Below are 16408 nucleotides of genomic sequence, written 5' to 3' on the forward strand. Positions count from 1 at the left end.
AGGAATTGCAAACATTGTAATTCCTTTAATTGATTTTAAAAGAATTTACCAGGTGTTGCATTATTTGTAAATATTTAAGAGCCAAATTGTTATTTGCACGTACATCCAGAATGCTTCATCACTCACTACTCCAAAGAGTCAAATGGTGAGCATAGCACATGGTGATATCTATGAAATACATTCGCAGAAAACTCCAGCATTTTGTGTTAAAAGCATGATCATTTTGAACTTCTGGGAACCACAATGGGTCAATCACTCATTCCACCGGGATGGGGTCATCATTATTATCGTCTTCACTGTGGATGCATCAATCACAGGCCAAAAAACAGAGATGGTCTTTTAAATTCCTATGTTATATTATTTTCAAAGCATTTTAAATTAAGCAAACTAACTAATTAGTATTGCATTAGGATTTGTTTGCAAGGATACAATTTTATTTTAGCAAATAGAATTCAAGTTGGAACATGGCTAAGAGAGATTCTATCATTAAGCAGTCAATTATCCTTAAGCCTTCCAAAGGGGAATATAACAAATTCCAATAAACTTGCACAGAATTGACCCCCCCAAAATAATCTGAAATATTATACTGTGGAAGCTAGGAACCTGAAAAAAATATTTAAAAAACACTCACCAGATCAGATATGTGAAGAGAGGAACATAATTAATGTTTCAAATCTGACTTTTTATGAGAAGAGCAATCTTATATTCCTTGTGTTATAAAATCTATTTATCTTTAAAAATGTTGGCTAGATGGCTGAAGTGTGGTGCACCATAAAGGCGCTAGTTCAATCCAGTACAGTGAAGGGCTTCCTACTTGTCTTGCCCCATGCGTGATGTGGATTGGAGCCCCCAGTGGCCCTGTCTAATCATCTTATATAGCAAGCAAGTCATGCAAACTGAGCTTCAAGGATTAAAATATTAATGTGCAGAATTTAGCTGTGACAATTGGAGACGGTCGCAAACATTGTAGAAAGAAGGAAAAAAGTTGGAAATGATCGACTGGTACTGGTCCGAACTGGAGTTCCATTTTAAGGTATGGACGATCAGTTCGGACCAGCACCAGTCATTTCCAAGTTTTACTGATAATTGAGATGATTGCAAACATGAATGATGGAGATGCAACACCAGCCAGCATCAACAATGATTGACAGCGCCGGCTCGCGCTACCCGGTCCCCGCTACTTGCAACCCACATGGTTATGGCCCCCTTTGTTTAGGTGTCCATTTCACTGCCTGACAGCCAGAACCCAACTAGGGTGACAGGGACACTCTCTTATCAGCGGGGTGAGAGTCGCCGCGGTGTTGTTGCTGTTGCGAAGCCGCTGCCCGTCGTCGCCGCCGTGTTTGTTGTGCGAGGCCCCGGCAGGCAGGCGGTGGCGCGCCCGGGGCTGCGGTTGCTGTGGGGGAGGGGGCGGGCGGCTTGGCGGGGAAGATGTCCGCCACTCTCCTCTCGCCCATTGTGGATTATTACAACGATGAGGAGGAGCTGGACAGTGTGGACGACGAGGACGACCGCAGCATCCGGGGCCGCGACTCGGATGAAGGTGAGTTTCGGTGCAAACCGGAGTGTGAAACGGGAGGCGGGCGGTTGTCGCCGCCTGATGGTGGGGCCTCATGGAGAGAGAGTGGGACCGGCGGAGGGAGAGAGGCTGTTAACTGGAAGCCGGTGTCAGTGAGAGAGACCCGTAAGAACTGCTTAGAAAATGGATGACTTATTTACATCTTGTTTTGAGGGTAAGAAGGTGAAGAGGGAGAGAGCCTGCACAAACTTTCAGAATGCCAGTCGGGGACAGACTGCCAGCCACATACTTTGCTCTTTCATGAAATTTTGGATGTACTTTCAAACTAGTCATAGTCATAAAACATTTCATAAACCCGTGTTTTCCCCATAAATTACGCGTGTGGTTTATATTTTTTTTGCAAGCATCAGTCAAGTTGAGAGCTGGTTTAGCTCAGGATACAGTACAAAACTGCAGTTCAGAGAATGAAGTGCCCTGGGTATTTTCTTTTCCCACTTCCTTCCCACTCCAACCAAAGTTTAGGGCAGAATTACATGAGAACTTTGTTATCCTTCAGGACCTTGGCCAAGTAGCTGTGAGCCTAGATATTGATCATTGGTGGACATTGAAACAAATTGCAGTGCAGCTCAGCTTGGTGTCTGGGTGGACCACTGTGCGGCAAAGTTTCTTGGATCATAATCAGGATTCAGCTGGGATTCTGGTTGAATTTCTCCCTTTCTGACACTGCCTTTTGTATTCGTGTAGCATCTTTTGTCTTTTAGAAATATCCAAAATATTTTTATATATAGTGAATTACTTTGAAATTGCAGATGTAGGCAAATATAACCCAGTGTGCTGACAGCAAGATCCCACAAACTGTGATTGGATGGATGGTCAGTTATAAAAACAAAAAACTGCGGATGCTGGAAATCCAAAACAAAAACAGAATTACCTGGAAAAACTCAGCAGGTCTGGCAGCATTGGCGGAGAAGAAGAGTTGACGTTTCGATTCCTCATGATCCTTCTGTGGAAGGATGGTCAGTTAGTTTGTTTTAGAGCTATTTGTCAAGGGAGTAATGTTGGCTTGCACTTTCCTACTTTTAAAAAAAATGCTGCGACACTTTTAATGTCCAGCTGAACTGTGGGAGCAGGCAAATATGACTGCTGTTCAATACAGAGGGGTCAGCACTCTGACACTGTACCACTCCTTCAGTAGCTAACTTGTATACCAGTCGAGATGATGGTGGAAAGGTGGACATGGAATAGAAAAAGGAGCAAAAGCTTAGAGACGATCAAAGGCATCTGTATTTATAGAGGAAGTACTCCAAATACCAGCTGTACAAGGGGAACCTAAAACTCAATCATGGGGAAGAGCCTGTTGGATTTGATAAGTGTTTTTTAAAAAACAGAAAGACAAATACCCAGGACATGAGATTGCCACCCTAAGGTATGCATTAGTAATAATCTTCCAAAGCTGTCTTAATTCTGAAATTGTGCCATTGGGTTGGAAAATTGCAAGTATCTCTTCATTATTTAAGAAGAGTGTGAAAGAAACTATGTAAATATGGACCTGTCAGTCTAATGTGATTTCTGAAGGAAGTACTAGAATCTGTCTTTAGTGACAGAGTGACTGAGCACTTGAATAAATTTCAGCTGATCTGAAAAGTCAGTGTGGATTTGTAAAGGGTGGGTCATGTTTAACCAATGTAGTTGAACTTTTTGATTAGGTTATTAATGATGTAAATATGGGGAGTATCTATGGATGTTATTTATATGGACTGCTAGAAGGCATTTGATAAGATTCCACACAAGACTGGTAGCAAAATTGAAAGTGCAGAAAGTTGGATGCAGCCTATTGATATGGATAATAAATTGGTTTGAGACAGGAGACAGCAGAGACAATGAGTATGTACTGTATAAAAACAAAAAACTGCGGATGCTGGAAATCCAAAACAAAAACAGAATTACCTGGAAAAACTCAGCAGGTCTGGCAGCATTGGCGTAGAAGAAAAGAGTTGACGTTTTGAGTCCTCATGACCCTTCGACAGGTAGTTCTGTCGAAGGGTCATGAGGACTCGAAACGTCAACTCTTTTCTTCTCCGCCGATGCTGCCAGACCTGCTGAGTTTTTCCAGGTAATTCTGTTTTTGTGTTGAGTATGTATTGTACTCTGATTGGCAGAATGTGACAAATGGTGTACCACCAGGATCTTTACTGGGGCCTTGACTTTTCATCATATTTATCAATGATTTGGATGAATGAATGGAAAGCTGAATATCAAAGTTTGCAGATGCTACCAAGTTGGGAAGTTCAGTAAGCATTGTAGATGGGAACAGGAAGTGACAACGGGACAGAGATTACTTGAATGGACAAAACTGACAAATTTAGTTCAACGTGGAAGAGTGGGAAGTCATCCACTCTTGATCCAAGAAAGACAAATTGTAGCTTCTCACCATTCAGAAAATCCTGAGAACTGTGGTGAAGCAAAGAAATTTGGGTGTCCATAGATGCAAATCACTAAAAAAAATAGGCAGGTTCAAATAGCTATCAAAATGTCAAGTGGAATGTTGGCTTTTATCTCCTGTTGGGTGAAATATAAAGGAGAGGAAGTAAGCCGTCAGTTGTACAGAGCCTTGGCCTGGCACTGTCTGGAATTATGTTTTTACTTTTGAGTATTAAACTTCAGGAAGGATATATTGGCCTTTGAGGTGGGTAGAATGCAGGTTCACCAGAATAATACCAGAGCTTAAAGGGCCAAATCATAAGGGTGGGGAGCATAAACTTTGCTTGTATTCCCTTGAGTATAAAAGATTGAGGAGTGATCTAATATGTAATGTTTAAACTGTGAAAAGAATTCATAGATGCAGAGAAACAATTTCATCTGATTGGGGAATCCACAACAAGGGGAAAAAATCTTAAACTTAGAGCTATGCCATTCAGTGAAATTAGGAAGCACTTCATACAGAGAGTAGTAGAAGTGTAGAGCTGTCAACCGCAAAAAACTTTGGATGCAAGGTCAATTAAAGCATTCAAATGTGATAGACTTATGTTAGGTAAGGGTATCGAGGGACATATAAGGCAAAAGGGAGAAAGTGAGGTTCAGGAACAGATGATCCTGATATGGTTGTTGCTAATTGAGATTACTCAAGTATTAAGTGAGGAACAAAATCAAACAGGTAACTTATGCGCATTGGGAACATTCATGGAAGCAAGGAGGATTGAGAAATCAGAGGATGTAGGACATGTAACTCTTTACAATTTGTATAAATGATTTGGATGAAAGGGCCATAGGTATGGTTTCTAAATTTGCTGATGACACAAAGGTAGGCAGGAAAGTAAATTGCGATGAGGGCATGAGGCTACAATAGTATACAGAAAAGTTAGGTGAGTAGGCAAAGATTGGGCAAGTAGAGTATAATGTGAGAAAATATGAAATTGTCCAATTTGGCAGGAAGAATAAAAAATAAGCATATTATTTAAAAAAGGAGAGATTGCAGAGCTCTCAGAGGCAGAGGGACCTGGGTGTCCTAGTGCAAGAATCACAAAAGGTTAGTATGCATGTACAGCAAGTAAGCTGGAAAGCAAATAGAATGTTATCATTTATTGTGAGGGGAATTGAATGCAAGAGTAGGGAGGTTATTCTTCAGTTATACAGGGCATTGGTGAGACTACATCTGGAGTACTGTGTACAGTATTGGTCTCTTTATTTAAGGAAGGATATAAATGCTTTGGAAGCAGCTCAGAGAAGGTTTACTAGACTAATACCTGGAATGGGTGGGTTGTCTTATGAGGAAAGGCTGGACAGGCTGGCTTGTATCCACTGGAGTTTAGAAAAGAGGCAACTTGATCGAAACGTACAAGATCCTGAGGGGACTTGGCAGAGTGGATGTGGAAAGGATGTTTCCTCTTCTGGGGGACACGAGAACTAGGGGTCACTGTTTAAAAATAAGGGGTTGCACGTTTAAGATAAGAGATGAGGAGAATTTTTTTCTCTGAGGGTCATTAGCCTTTAGAACTCTCTTCCTCAAAAGGCAGTGGAGGCAGAATCTTTGAATATTTTTAAAGCAGAGATAGATAAATTCTTGATAAGCAAGGGGGTGAAAGATTATTGGGGGTAGGCAGTAATGTGGAGTTGAGGTTACAATCAGATCAGCCATGATCTTTTTGAATGGCGGAGCAGGCTTGAGGGGCTGCTATTGCTGCTCCTAATTCGGATGTACGTTCTTATGTATGCTGAGTTTAGATGCAGATCAAGCAGAGAAGAATTACTCAATACTGAGATTTCAGTTAAAAAAAAACTTCATGGCCCTTGGAGACAGTAAGCAGTGGCATTTTAATCAGAAGTGGGAAGGATGTGCTTGGGGACATAGGCAAAAGGCCAAGATGAATGTTACAGTGCCTCTAAATTGTTTTGGTGAGGGCATGTGGTGATTGCACAACTGGAGGCGCAACTTAAATGGGAGGAAAGGGGAAGGAGTCATAAAAAATTGAGTTTTGTTCAGAACAGTGAAGTTATGTGATCTTGCAGGGTGTGGATGGGCACCTTATAACAAATGGAATGAAGTGGAGGAGATGGGTAGTTCAGAACTTGCCGGGAGGACATCAGAGAAGGCATGAGAATATTCTTTATGGGAGGGGAATTGGGGACATCATGGGAATAAAGAAGTTGTTAGTGTGTCATCAATAAGTAAGAAGAACAGGGAATACAAGGGAAATGAGGTGCTCTGACAGCTGCTAGGAGAGATTCAGATTTGTGTGGATGCTATGGAGGATGACCAGACTATACCTGCCCAGGAGCGAAGAAAGCCTGGGACAGCAGCATAATCGGAAATCGGCAGTGGGGTGGATAAGTTAGGTGATTGACAGGGGGATGGTGCTGTTGAATTAGGGGATTGAATTGGGGTGAAAAGCTAGAGAAGTTTTGATGTAGAGCAGCATCCGTGGAGCACATCTGAGTTTAATGCTGAATATTGGTCAAACAAGGAGAAAGGGAATGCTTTTAAGATTCTTTGCGGGGTTCTCTGCTTAAAACCACATGTACCTCATCCTGTCTCAATGCCCTGTGCTCAAGTGACTGTTGAGTAAGTGAGGATACTGAATGTTGTCTATTTGGTTTCAGAAGCTATCATAAATGCTGCTGTTCTTTTCTCATCAGGCATCTACATAATTGGATTTTGTGACAGGGGTTACTGATTGGTGATCAGTATGGACTTTATCTGTTTGCTCTCCTTCCCACTAACCCTGTTTGCTGACCTGGGGGTTGCTAGAACCAATTATCCCCTTACTATTGCTGAAATTAATTCTTAAGTGTATTTTGTTTCAATTCACTTAATATCAAGTTTCTTAGTTAACTTCTAAAATGTTATTATATGTGATTGTGCTTTAAGTACTTAGTTTACTTCTGACTCTTTGTAAAATATGGTGCCAAAATTGATTGTACAAATTCCCAGATGGAATAACTTTCAGCACTGTGAAGATGTATTTTAATGTTATATTTGCACTAACAATTGCTACTGTAAAATACAAATTTCAGTTCAACGAACACACCGGATCTTAGTGATCTGCTTGAGCGTCCAATATTTGCTATTCCGATAAACACTAACTGGTGTTTATTTTTCATCCCTGGTTAAGTAATTGGAAGCTTTTTGACCATTATCCTTTTTATCAGAGTCCACCTCCCCAAAACAGCATTGCCACCTATAGACTTGATCTATTTGTACTGATAATGCATGAAGTAACAGGCTTGCTGTTGGCTGTCAGTAGAAAGTGGATATGAGATTGAATGGAATTAAAATAATAATGTTCCTTGTGGTATTGTGAACTAAGAGGCAATTAATTTTGAAGCTTTGATGAGCATTTTATCTTAGTGAACATACAAATCAGGAAGAGGAGTGGGCCATTCAGCCCCTTGAACCTGCTCTACCATTTGATAAGATGGTTGTTCTGATCATGGCCTCAACTCTACTTTCCTGCTTACCCCCTATATCCTTTGATTCCCTTGTCAATCAAGAATCCATCCAACTCAGCCTTAAAAATATTCAATTGCCCTGCCTCCACTGTTCTCTGGGGAAGAGAATTCCACAGACTAATGACCCTCTGAGAGAAAATAATTTCTCACCTCTGTCTTAAATGGGGAGACCCCTTATTTTTAAACCCTGTCCCATAGTTCTGGTCTCTCCCATAAGGGGAATCATCCTATCAGCCTCCATGTCGTCAATTCTACTAAGGATCTTGTAAGTTACAATAAGATCCCCTCTTATTCTCCTGAACTCCAGGGGATACAAGCTCAACCTGTCTAACCTTTCCTCATAAGATAACTCCCTCATCTGAGGAATCAGTCGAGTGAACTGTCTCTGCCCTGCGATAAAAACAAAGAAACTGCGGATGCTAGAAATCCAAAACGACAGAACTACCTGGAAAAACCCAGCGGGTCTGGCAGCATCGGCGGAGAAGAAAAGAGTTGACGTTTCGAGTCCTCATGACCCTTCCACAGAACTAGCTGAATCCAAGGAAGGGGTGAAATATAAGCTGGTTTAAGGTGTGTGTGTGTGTGTGTGTGTGGGGGGGCGGGGGTGGGGGTGGGGGTGGGGGCTGGAGGAGAGTGGAGGGGGGTGGTGTGGTTGTAGGGACAAACAAACAGTTATAGAAGCAGATCATCAAAAGATGTCACAGACAACAGAACAAAAGAACACAGAGGTGTTAAAGTTGGTGATATTAGCTAAACGAATGTGCTAATTAAGAATGGATGGTAGGGCACTCAAGGTATAGCTCTAGTGGGGGTGGGGGGAGCATAAAAGATTTTAAAATATTTAAAAATAATGGAAATAAGTGGGAAAAGAAAAATCTATATAATTTATTGGAAAAAGAACAAAAGGAAGGGGGAAGAAACAGAAAGGGGGTGGGGATGGAGAAGGGAGCTCAAGACCTAAAGTTGTTGAATTCAATATTCAGTCCGGAAGGCTGTAAAGTGCCTAGTCGGAAGATGAGGTGTTGTTCCTCCAGTTTGCGTTGGGTTTCACTGGAACAATGCAGCAAGCCAAGGACAGACATGTGGGCAATAGAGCAGGGTGGAGTGTTAAAATGGCAAGCGACAGGGAGGTTTGGGTCATTTTTGCGGATAGACCGCAGGTGTTCTGCAAGGCGGTCGCCCAGTTTACGTTTGGTCTCTCCAATGTAGAGGAGACCACATTGGGAGCAACAAATGCAGTAGACTAAGTTGGGGGAAATGCAAGTGAAATGCTGCTTCACTTGAAAGGAGTGTTTGGGCTCTTGGACAGTGAGGAGAGAGGAAGTAAAGGGGCAGGTGTTACATCTTTTGCGTGGGCATGGGGTGGTGCCATAGGAGGGTGTTGAGGAGTAAGGGGTGATGGAGGAGTGGACCAGGGTGTCCCGGAGGGAACGATCTCCACGGAATGCTGACAGGGGGGTGAAGGGAAGATGTGTTTGGTGGTGGCATCATGCTGGAGTTGGCGGAAATGGCGGAGGATGATCCTTTGAATGCGGAGGCTGGTGGGGTGATAAGTGAGGACAAGGGGGGCCCTTATCATGTTTCTGGGAGGGAGGAGAAGGCATGAGGGCGGATGCGCGGGAGATGGGCCAGACCTGGTTGAGGGCCCTGTCAACTACCGTGGGTGGAAAACCTCAGTTAAGGAAGAAGGAGGACATGTCAGAGGAACTGTTTTTGAAGGTAGCATCATCGGAACAGATGTGATGGAGGCGAAGGAACTGAGAAAATGGGATGGAGTCCTTACAGGAAGCGGGGTGTGAGGAGCTGTAGTCAAGGTAGCTGTGGGAGTTGGTAGGTTTGTAATGGATATTGGTGGACGGTCTATCACCAGAGATTGAGACAGAGAGGTCAAGGAAGGGAAGGGAAGTGTCAGAGATGGACCACGTGAAAATGATGGAGGGGTGGAGATTGGAAGCAAAATTAATAAATTTTTCCAAGTCCCGGCGAGAGCATGAAGCAGCACCGAAGTAATCATCGATGTACCGGAGAAAGAGTTGTGATCCACCACTACTCTCCTCCGTCTGGCTAAACTTGTTCTCACACTGAACAATTTCTCCTTCAACTCCTCTCACTTCCTCCAAATAAAAGGTGTGGCTATGGGTACCCGCATTGGCCCCAGCTATGCCTGTCTCTTTATGGGGTATGTGGAACATTCCTTGTTCCAGTCCTACTCCGGCCCCCTTCCACAACTCTTTCTCCGGTACGTCGACGATTACTTCGGTGCTGCTTCATGCTCTTGTTGGGACTTGGAAAAATTTATTAATTTTGCTTCCAATCTCCACCCCTTCATCATTTTCACGTGGTCCATCTCTGACACTTCCCTTCCCTTCCTTGACCTCTCTGTCTCAATCTCTGGTGATAGACTGTCCACCAATATCCATTACAAACCTACCAACTCCCACAGCTACCTCGACTACAGCTCCTCACACCCCGCTTCCTGTAAGGACTCCATCCCATTCTTTCAGTTCCTTCGCCTCCGTCGCATCTGTTCTGATGATGCTACCTTCAAAAACAGTTCCTCTGACATGTCCTCCTTCTTCCTTAACTGAGGTTTTCCACCCACGGTCATTGACAGGGCCCTCAACCGTGTCCGGCCCATCTCCCGCGCATCCGCCCTCATGCCTTCTCCCTCCCAGAAACGTGATAGGGTCCCCCTTGTCCTCACCTATCACCCCACCAGCCTCCGCATTCCAAGGATCATCCTCCGCCATTTCCGCCAACTCCAGCATGATGCCACCACCAAACACATCTTCCCTTCACCCCCCTGTCGGCATTCTGTAGGGATCGTTCCCTCCGGGACACCCTGGACCACTTCTCCATCACCCCCTACTCCTCAACCCCTTCCTATGGCACCACCCCATATCCACGCAAAAGATGTAACACCTGCCCCTTCACTTCCTCTCTCCTCACTGTCCAAGGGCCCAAACACTCCTTTCAAGTGAAGCAGCATTTCACCTGCATTTCCCCCAACTTAGTCTACTGCATTCGTTGCTCCCAATGTGGTCTCCTCTACATTGGAGAGACCAAACGTAAACTGGGCGACTGCTTTGCAGAACACCTGCAGTCTGTCTGCAAGAATGACCCAAACCTCCCTGTCCTTGCGATTTTAACACTCCACCCTGCTCTCTTACCCACATGTCTGTCCTTGGCTTGCTGCATTGTTCCAGTGAAGCCCAACGCAAACTGGAGGAACAACACCTCATCTTCCGACTAGGCACTTTACAGTCTTCCGGACTGAATATTGAATTCAACAACTTTAGGTCTTGAGCTCCCTCCTCCATCCCCACCCCCTTTCTGTTTCTTCCCCCTTCCTTTTGTTTTTTTCCAATAAATTACATAGATTTTTCTTTTCCCAACTTTTTCCATTATTTTTAAATATTTTAAAATCTTTTATGCTCCCCCCACCCCCACTAGAGCTATACCTTGAGTGCCCTACCATCCATTCTTAATTAGCACATTCGTTTAGCTAATATCACCAACTTTAACACCTCTGTGTTCTTTTGTTCTGTTGTCTGTGACATCTTTTGATGATCTGCTTCTATAACTGTTTGTTTGTCCCTACAACCACACCACCCCCCCCCCCACCTGCCACTTCTCTCCCCCCCCCCCCCCACACACACACACACACACCTTAAACCAGCTTATTTTTCACCCCTTCCTTGGATTCACCTAGTTCTGTGGAAGGGTCATGAGGACTCGAAACGTCAACTCTTTTCTTCTCCGCTGATGCTGCCAGACCTGCTGGGTTTTTCCAGGTAGTTCTGTTTTTGTTTTGTCTCTGCCCTGCTCCTGGTTAACAATGTAAATTGTATTGTACCATTTAATATGCATACAAAATGAACATTATTGTTTATTCAGTGACCTAAAGGATGCATTATGGTAAGAGGACCTAGTGTTTTTGAAATGTAACTACTTTCTTGATATAAACTTTAGTTGCTCTAGATTGATGTTTTTGCTTTATGTCTTCAGTTTCTCTTCAGAACTTGAACTTAAACTTTAAGTTTGTGTTTTGAATTATGCCACTGTTAGATAAAAAGAAGCTTGCGCAATATGAGCATGAACACTATAGAATGCATCAGGAAGAATTTTGAGTTCAGTTGAAAGAATATTTATTTTCGGGCCACAGTAATATGTTAATTTGTTTGTTTTCCAAAACAACTGAGGCAACTGCCTTGTAAAAACAGTGTGTGCAAAATATTCAGCAGCTCAATTGGCATTTGTGGAGAAATACTCAGTAGAGTTCTGATGAAAGGTCATTGACCTGAAACGTTAACTCTGATTCTCTTTCCATAGATCCTGCCTGATCTGCTAAAAAGTTCCAGCATTTTCTGTTTCTTTCAGATTTCCACAATCTGCAGTATTTTATTTTTGCCTTGTAATCTGTTGTTTGACAGTTAATGCAGGATAATTTTTCAGTAAAACCTTTTATCTTGAATATAGGAAATGTGGCAATTCCCATTAGCATATTTGCCTTTGCCTATAAACAAGAGATAGTTAACCCTTGAGCTGATTGTAGTACATACGGTGAATGTGCTTGCTGAATGGTGTTAGCTAGTGAGTTCCAGCGTTTTGGCCCAGTGATGTTGGAAGAGTGGTGATAAGTGTCCAAGCTAGGATGGGTGTGACTTGGAGGAGAACTTGGAGGTGATGGTATTCTCATGCCTCTGCCCACATCCTTCTAGGCGGTGGATGTGGCATGTTTGGGAGGTACAGCTAAAGTATGCTGTAATTGAGTCCTTGATGTTTTCAATTTTTGATCACAGCTTTTCCATCAAGAAGTGGTGTTTTTGCCTACAAAGGAAGAAAGTGGTAAAATTAAGTACCTGGATTGCACTTGTGCATATCCTTAGGGCCAGTATTCACAGAGACCTGGGGGCAGATAAACACTCTTACTGCTTCCTCAGTGAGTCCAATTGAAAGAATATTTATTTTCGGGCCACAGTAAGTTGTTAATTTGTTTGTTTTCCAAAACAACTGAGGCAACTGCCTTGTAAAAACAGAGTATGCAAAATATTCAGCAGCTCAGTTGGCATTTGTGGTGAAATACTCAGTAGAGCTCTGATGAAAGGTCATTGACCTGAAACGTTTTGTTTCTTATTCAAGAAAATAAACTTGGAGGGAGAAATCTTTTCATACAGACAAATTATGCTGTAAGAATGGATGTTATTTTAAAAATATTTTTGAACAACCTTGTGTTATTCTGTGAAGAAGGCTCTGTGTTTGTGTATTTGATTTGATTAAGCTAGAGAAAAGTTACTAGAGACGGGTTGTTTGGGAGGTTTCAGACATGAAATGATAGAAGTGTTAGATATGCATTTGCAATGAGATATTATGGTGGGCTTGAGGTACAAGTAAATAGGTTGGTACTAACATTTGCATTTTTAGATAAGTTGAGAGTTCGTTTGAATATCAAAAGGAAGTCAGAGGTAAAAAGAAACATTTTTGCATCTTACATGAGTTCCGTGGGTAAATTGTAGAAGGTATATTACATTTTATTGACTCGAAAGCAGAGACAAAATAGAAACATGAGAGATTTTATATTTGGAAGGATTTGAGTTTCAAAGAGGTGCAAGAACAATGTAACCTGAGATGAAAGGGGGAAAAAGGTATATTAGAGTTACTGTGGAGAGTTTCGTGGTTGATTGTTGGCTGTGGGCTGTTGGCTATGTGAGGAAGATCTCCTGGAAACAGCTCTAGGCTGGGAGAAGATGCAGTTTGAATGAGCCATTCAGACAAGCCAGGAAGATCCTGGACTGCAAAAAGCGATCTTGTTCTGAAGACTTGGATCTCCACAATGGAATGGAAGGGAGTTTAAGAGGTCATGTGGCATGTCTTCATTAAAGCTGCAGCAGTTTGCCTTGGGTAATATTAGTGGAGTTTTATAGTTAAACATCTATAAGGGAGTGTGGCCTAGATGGTGTTTATTTGTGGGTCTCACCAAGTAGGGAGTCTTTTGGGGGAATGTTTTGTAAGACTAATTTTAACTGTGTAACTGTAATCTTGTGTGCCTAAGTTTTCTTTTCTTTTTGTTAATAAAACTTTTACATTTAACTTCTAAAATCCCAAAAGTGTTACTGGATTTCTTGCTGCTGAGATCAATACATTTTCTTCTTGTTTCCAGAATACAAAAAAAAGGTATCCCTCTGGGATTTGGTTTGCTCAGCAATTAACATCTGCTGTGGTCATAACAATGAATTAATCAAATTAATGAATTAAATTTTCAGTTCATGGAATGCAAGTGAATAGACTTTTTTAAAGCATCTCAAATTTAGATGTGTATTGTTTAATTTTTAAAAAGGGATTATTTGAGCTCAGTGGAGGCACTTGCGTTTAGATTTGCTTTTCCTGGCTAAAAGTTTGGCAGTGGTGTTGGGGGGGTGGAGAGAGCAGAGGTGTGGGTTTGTTCCTTGGGCACTGTTGGTAGAAAGGTATTTTCATTTGATGGCTTGGATTTTTGAGGTCAGTGGTGAAGTGACTGTGCTCACCACTTACTTTGAAGAAAGCTGCCTTGTTAGATCTAGTAATCTATGTGGTGTGGTCTTCACCTTTCCTGCTGCTAATTTGAGTCTAGCATCAGCCAAAGGGATCTCCAGGTATCCAGCAAAGTGATATTATCAAGGCAGGTAAGCAGCCAATCACTTTGAAATATTCTCACAGAAAACAAACTAGGAAGTAAGATGCAATGATTATCCTTTACTTTTTATTAAATTGTGGAGAATAAAACAAATATTTGGAACATATGTATTAGATGCTGAAATACCATAAACTTAAAAAAAGATGCCAAACTTAAAAGTTTTTATCAGAATGGAAAAAGACTAATGTTGCACAAATATAAAATTAGTTTTCCAGGACGACAGAGGGTGTTCAGCGTTAGTTTTGACATAGTACGTCATTAAAAACTCAGTTATACCTCTTGAACAAGATGAGAATTTTTGGGGGCTTTTTGACAGTGATATTAATGTACAAAAGGGCAAGCTCTTTTCAGTGATTTCTAATTGATGCAGTCTGGGGGTACTTTGACAGTGTGTCTCATTGAGAAGCATAATATCATTGGCAGAAATTTCTGGATTTCCATATTTATTTGCATGCAAAGTTGCTGTCAGTTTTGGAAGACTGATGACAGCCAACTCAGCCTGCTTCATTGTTATTACAACTGCAAAATCCAGGCCTTAATTCTCAAATCAATAATCTTATTTCTATTCAGTCCACACACTTATGTTACAACAGTGACTTCACTTGAAAAAGTACTTAATTGGCTGTAAAATGCAGGGACGTCTGGTGGTTGTGAAAGGCGCAATATAAATGCAAGTCTTTTTTCTTTTCCCTTCCCCTTCTTTTAACATTGAATACCAGAAATTCCAGATTTATTAAGCTTACAATATGTGTCATGCTACTTAAACACTTGAAAGACAGTGCAGTGAAACCTGTAAGTTTACAGCCTCATTGGGGACTTTTTGGAGGTATCTTTATGTTCAGAATGTTAACTGGATGTTGGAAATTGCGCCAAAAAGAAGACCAACATGCAATAGACCCTCGAGAGCTAGCTGTGCAGAAACTGGCATCCGCAAAGTGCTGTGAATCATTCATGCTCAGACTTCAGAACAGCTGACCTCCAAGTGATGTTGTTGAATTGTCATGATCAGCCTTCAGATCAACAGCTCTGGAAGCTGCCAGTGATGTCTGGGGAACACAAAAGAAAGCACCGAGTTTGGCTCAATGAAAATTGGCAAATTAAGGAACGGCTATAGGAGAAAAATGCAGATATCCAGAATGGCTGGGAAACAAAGATCCATGTGCTGCTAAGAAATCAGGAACCTGCAAGAGAAGCTACTTGGGATGAAAGAAGCATGATGGGTCAAACAAGTCTGAGAGCTCCAAACTGTGATCACAACATGAGGAATTTCCATAAAGCCCTGAGGACTGTGTATAGTCCTCCCTTCTGCAGCTATTCACGTGTTCTCAGCACTGACAGGGAATCTCTCTTTGACGGACAGGACAGTTATCAAAGAGCGCCGGGCTGAGCACTTTAGGAATGTGCTTAACTGCCCGCCCACTGTAAATATGATAGCTTTTAGAGAAGCTTCTCGACTGCTGAATTGTGAAAACCGGGACAGCAGTCCCTCTGCTGTGGAGGTTGACAAAACCATCAGATCCCTACCCTGAAGGAAAGCTCCAGGCTCAGATGTGATCCCAGGAGAAATTTACAAATCTAGGGGACACCAGCTAGCCATCAGATTCTCTCAATTATATCACAAGTTGTGGATCAACAAACCATTCCTCGGGAATTCGAGGATGCCATTCTTGTTCACTTGTTTAAAGGAAGAGGGCTAAAATCCATATGTGACAACCACAGAGGATTCTTGCAACTTTTGATAGCTGGTAAAATTCTGGCGAAAGTTTTCCTCAACAGACTGACAAGCCACAGAGCAGAACGTGTGCTGCCAGAAAGTCAAAGTGGGTTCAGGAAAGGTGGAGGCACTTGTGACATGATCTTCACCCTTCGACAAATACACGGGAAATGTTGCAAACAATAGGTGGAACTCTAGTGTGCCTTTGTTGACCTGACAAAGGCTTTTGACACAGCTAACAGAGAGGCCTTGTGAAAAGTCTTAGCCAAACTTGGTTGCCCTGAGCGAGTTGTAAATCTGATACAGCAGTTTCATGATCAAATGAGGGCCAGAGTGTTTGAATGTGATAAAAACACTGACACTATAAGACGTAGGGGCATAAGTATGCCATTCGGCCCTTGATTCCCTTACTGTTTAAAAATCTGTCTGCCCCAGCCTTAAATATACTTAACGACTCAGCCTCTAAAGCCCTCTGCGTAAAGAATTCCACAGATTCAGTATTCCTCCTGATCTCTGTCTTAAATGGGCGACCCCTTACTTTGAGTTTATGCCCTTT

The 16408-nt window shown here is 42.2% G+C and overlaps 1 protein-coding gene across 1 annotated transcript in view; it reads left to right on the forward strand.

The window, feature by feature from the left end:
- The first annotated feature begins 1384 nt into the window (after positions 1-1384).
- suds3 (SDS3 homolog, SIN3A corepressor complex component) overlaps positions 1385-16408 on the forward strand; it is an 80523-nt gene continuing 65499 nt past the window's right edge. The window contains exon 1 of the mRNA XM_041201888.1: positions 1385-1543. Within this exon, the coding sequence (XP_041057822.1) occupies positions 1432-1543 (112 nt within the window). The 5' untranslated portion in view covers positions 1385-1431. The remainder of the gene's footprint in view (positions 1544-16408) is intronic.

The sequence above is a fragment of the Carcharodon carcharias genome, chromosome 13 (genome assembly GCF_017639515.1).
Source record: "Carcharodon carcharias isolate sCarCar2 chromosome 13, sCarCar2.pri, whole genome shotgun sequence".
NCBI classification, from domain to species: domain Eukaryota; kingdom Metazoa; phylum Chordata; class Chondrichthyes; order Lamniformes; family Lamnidae; genus Carcharodon; species Carcharodon carcharias.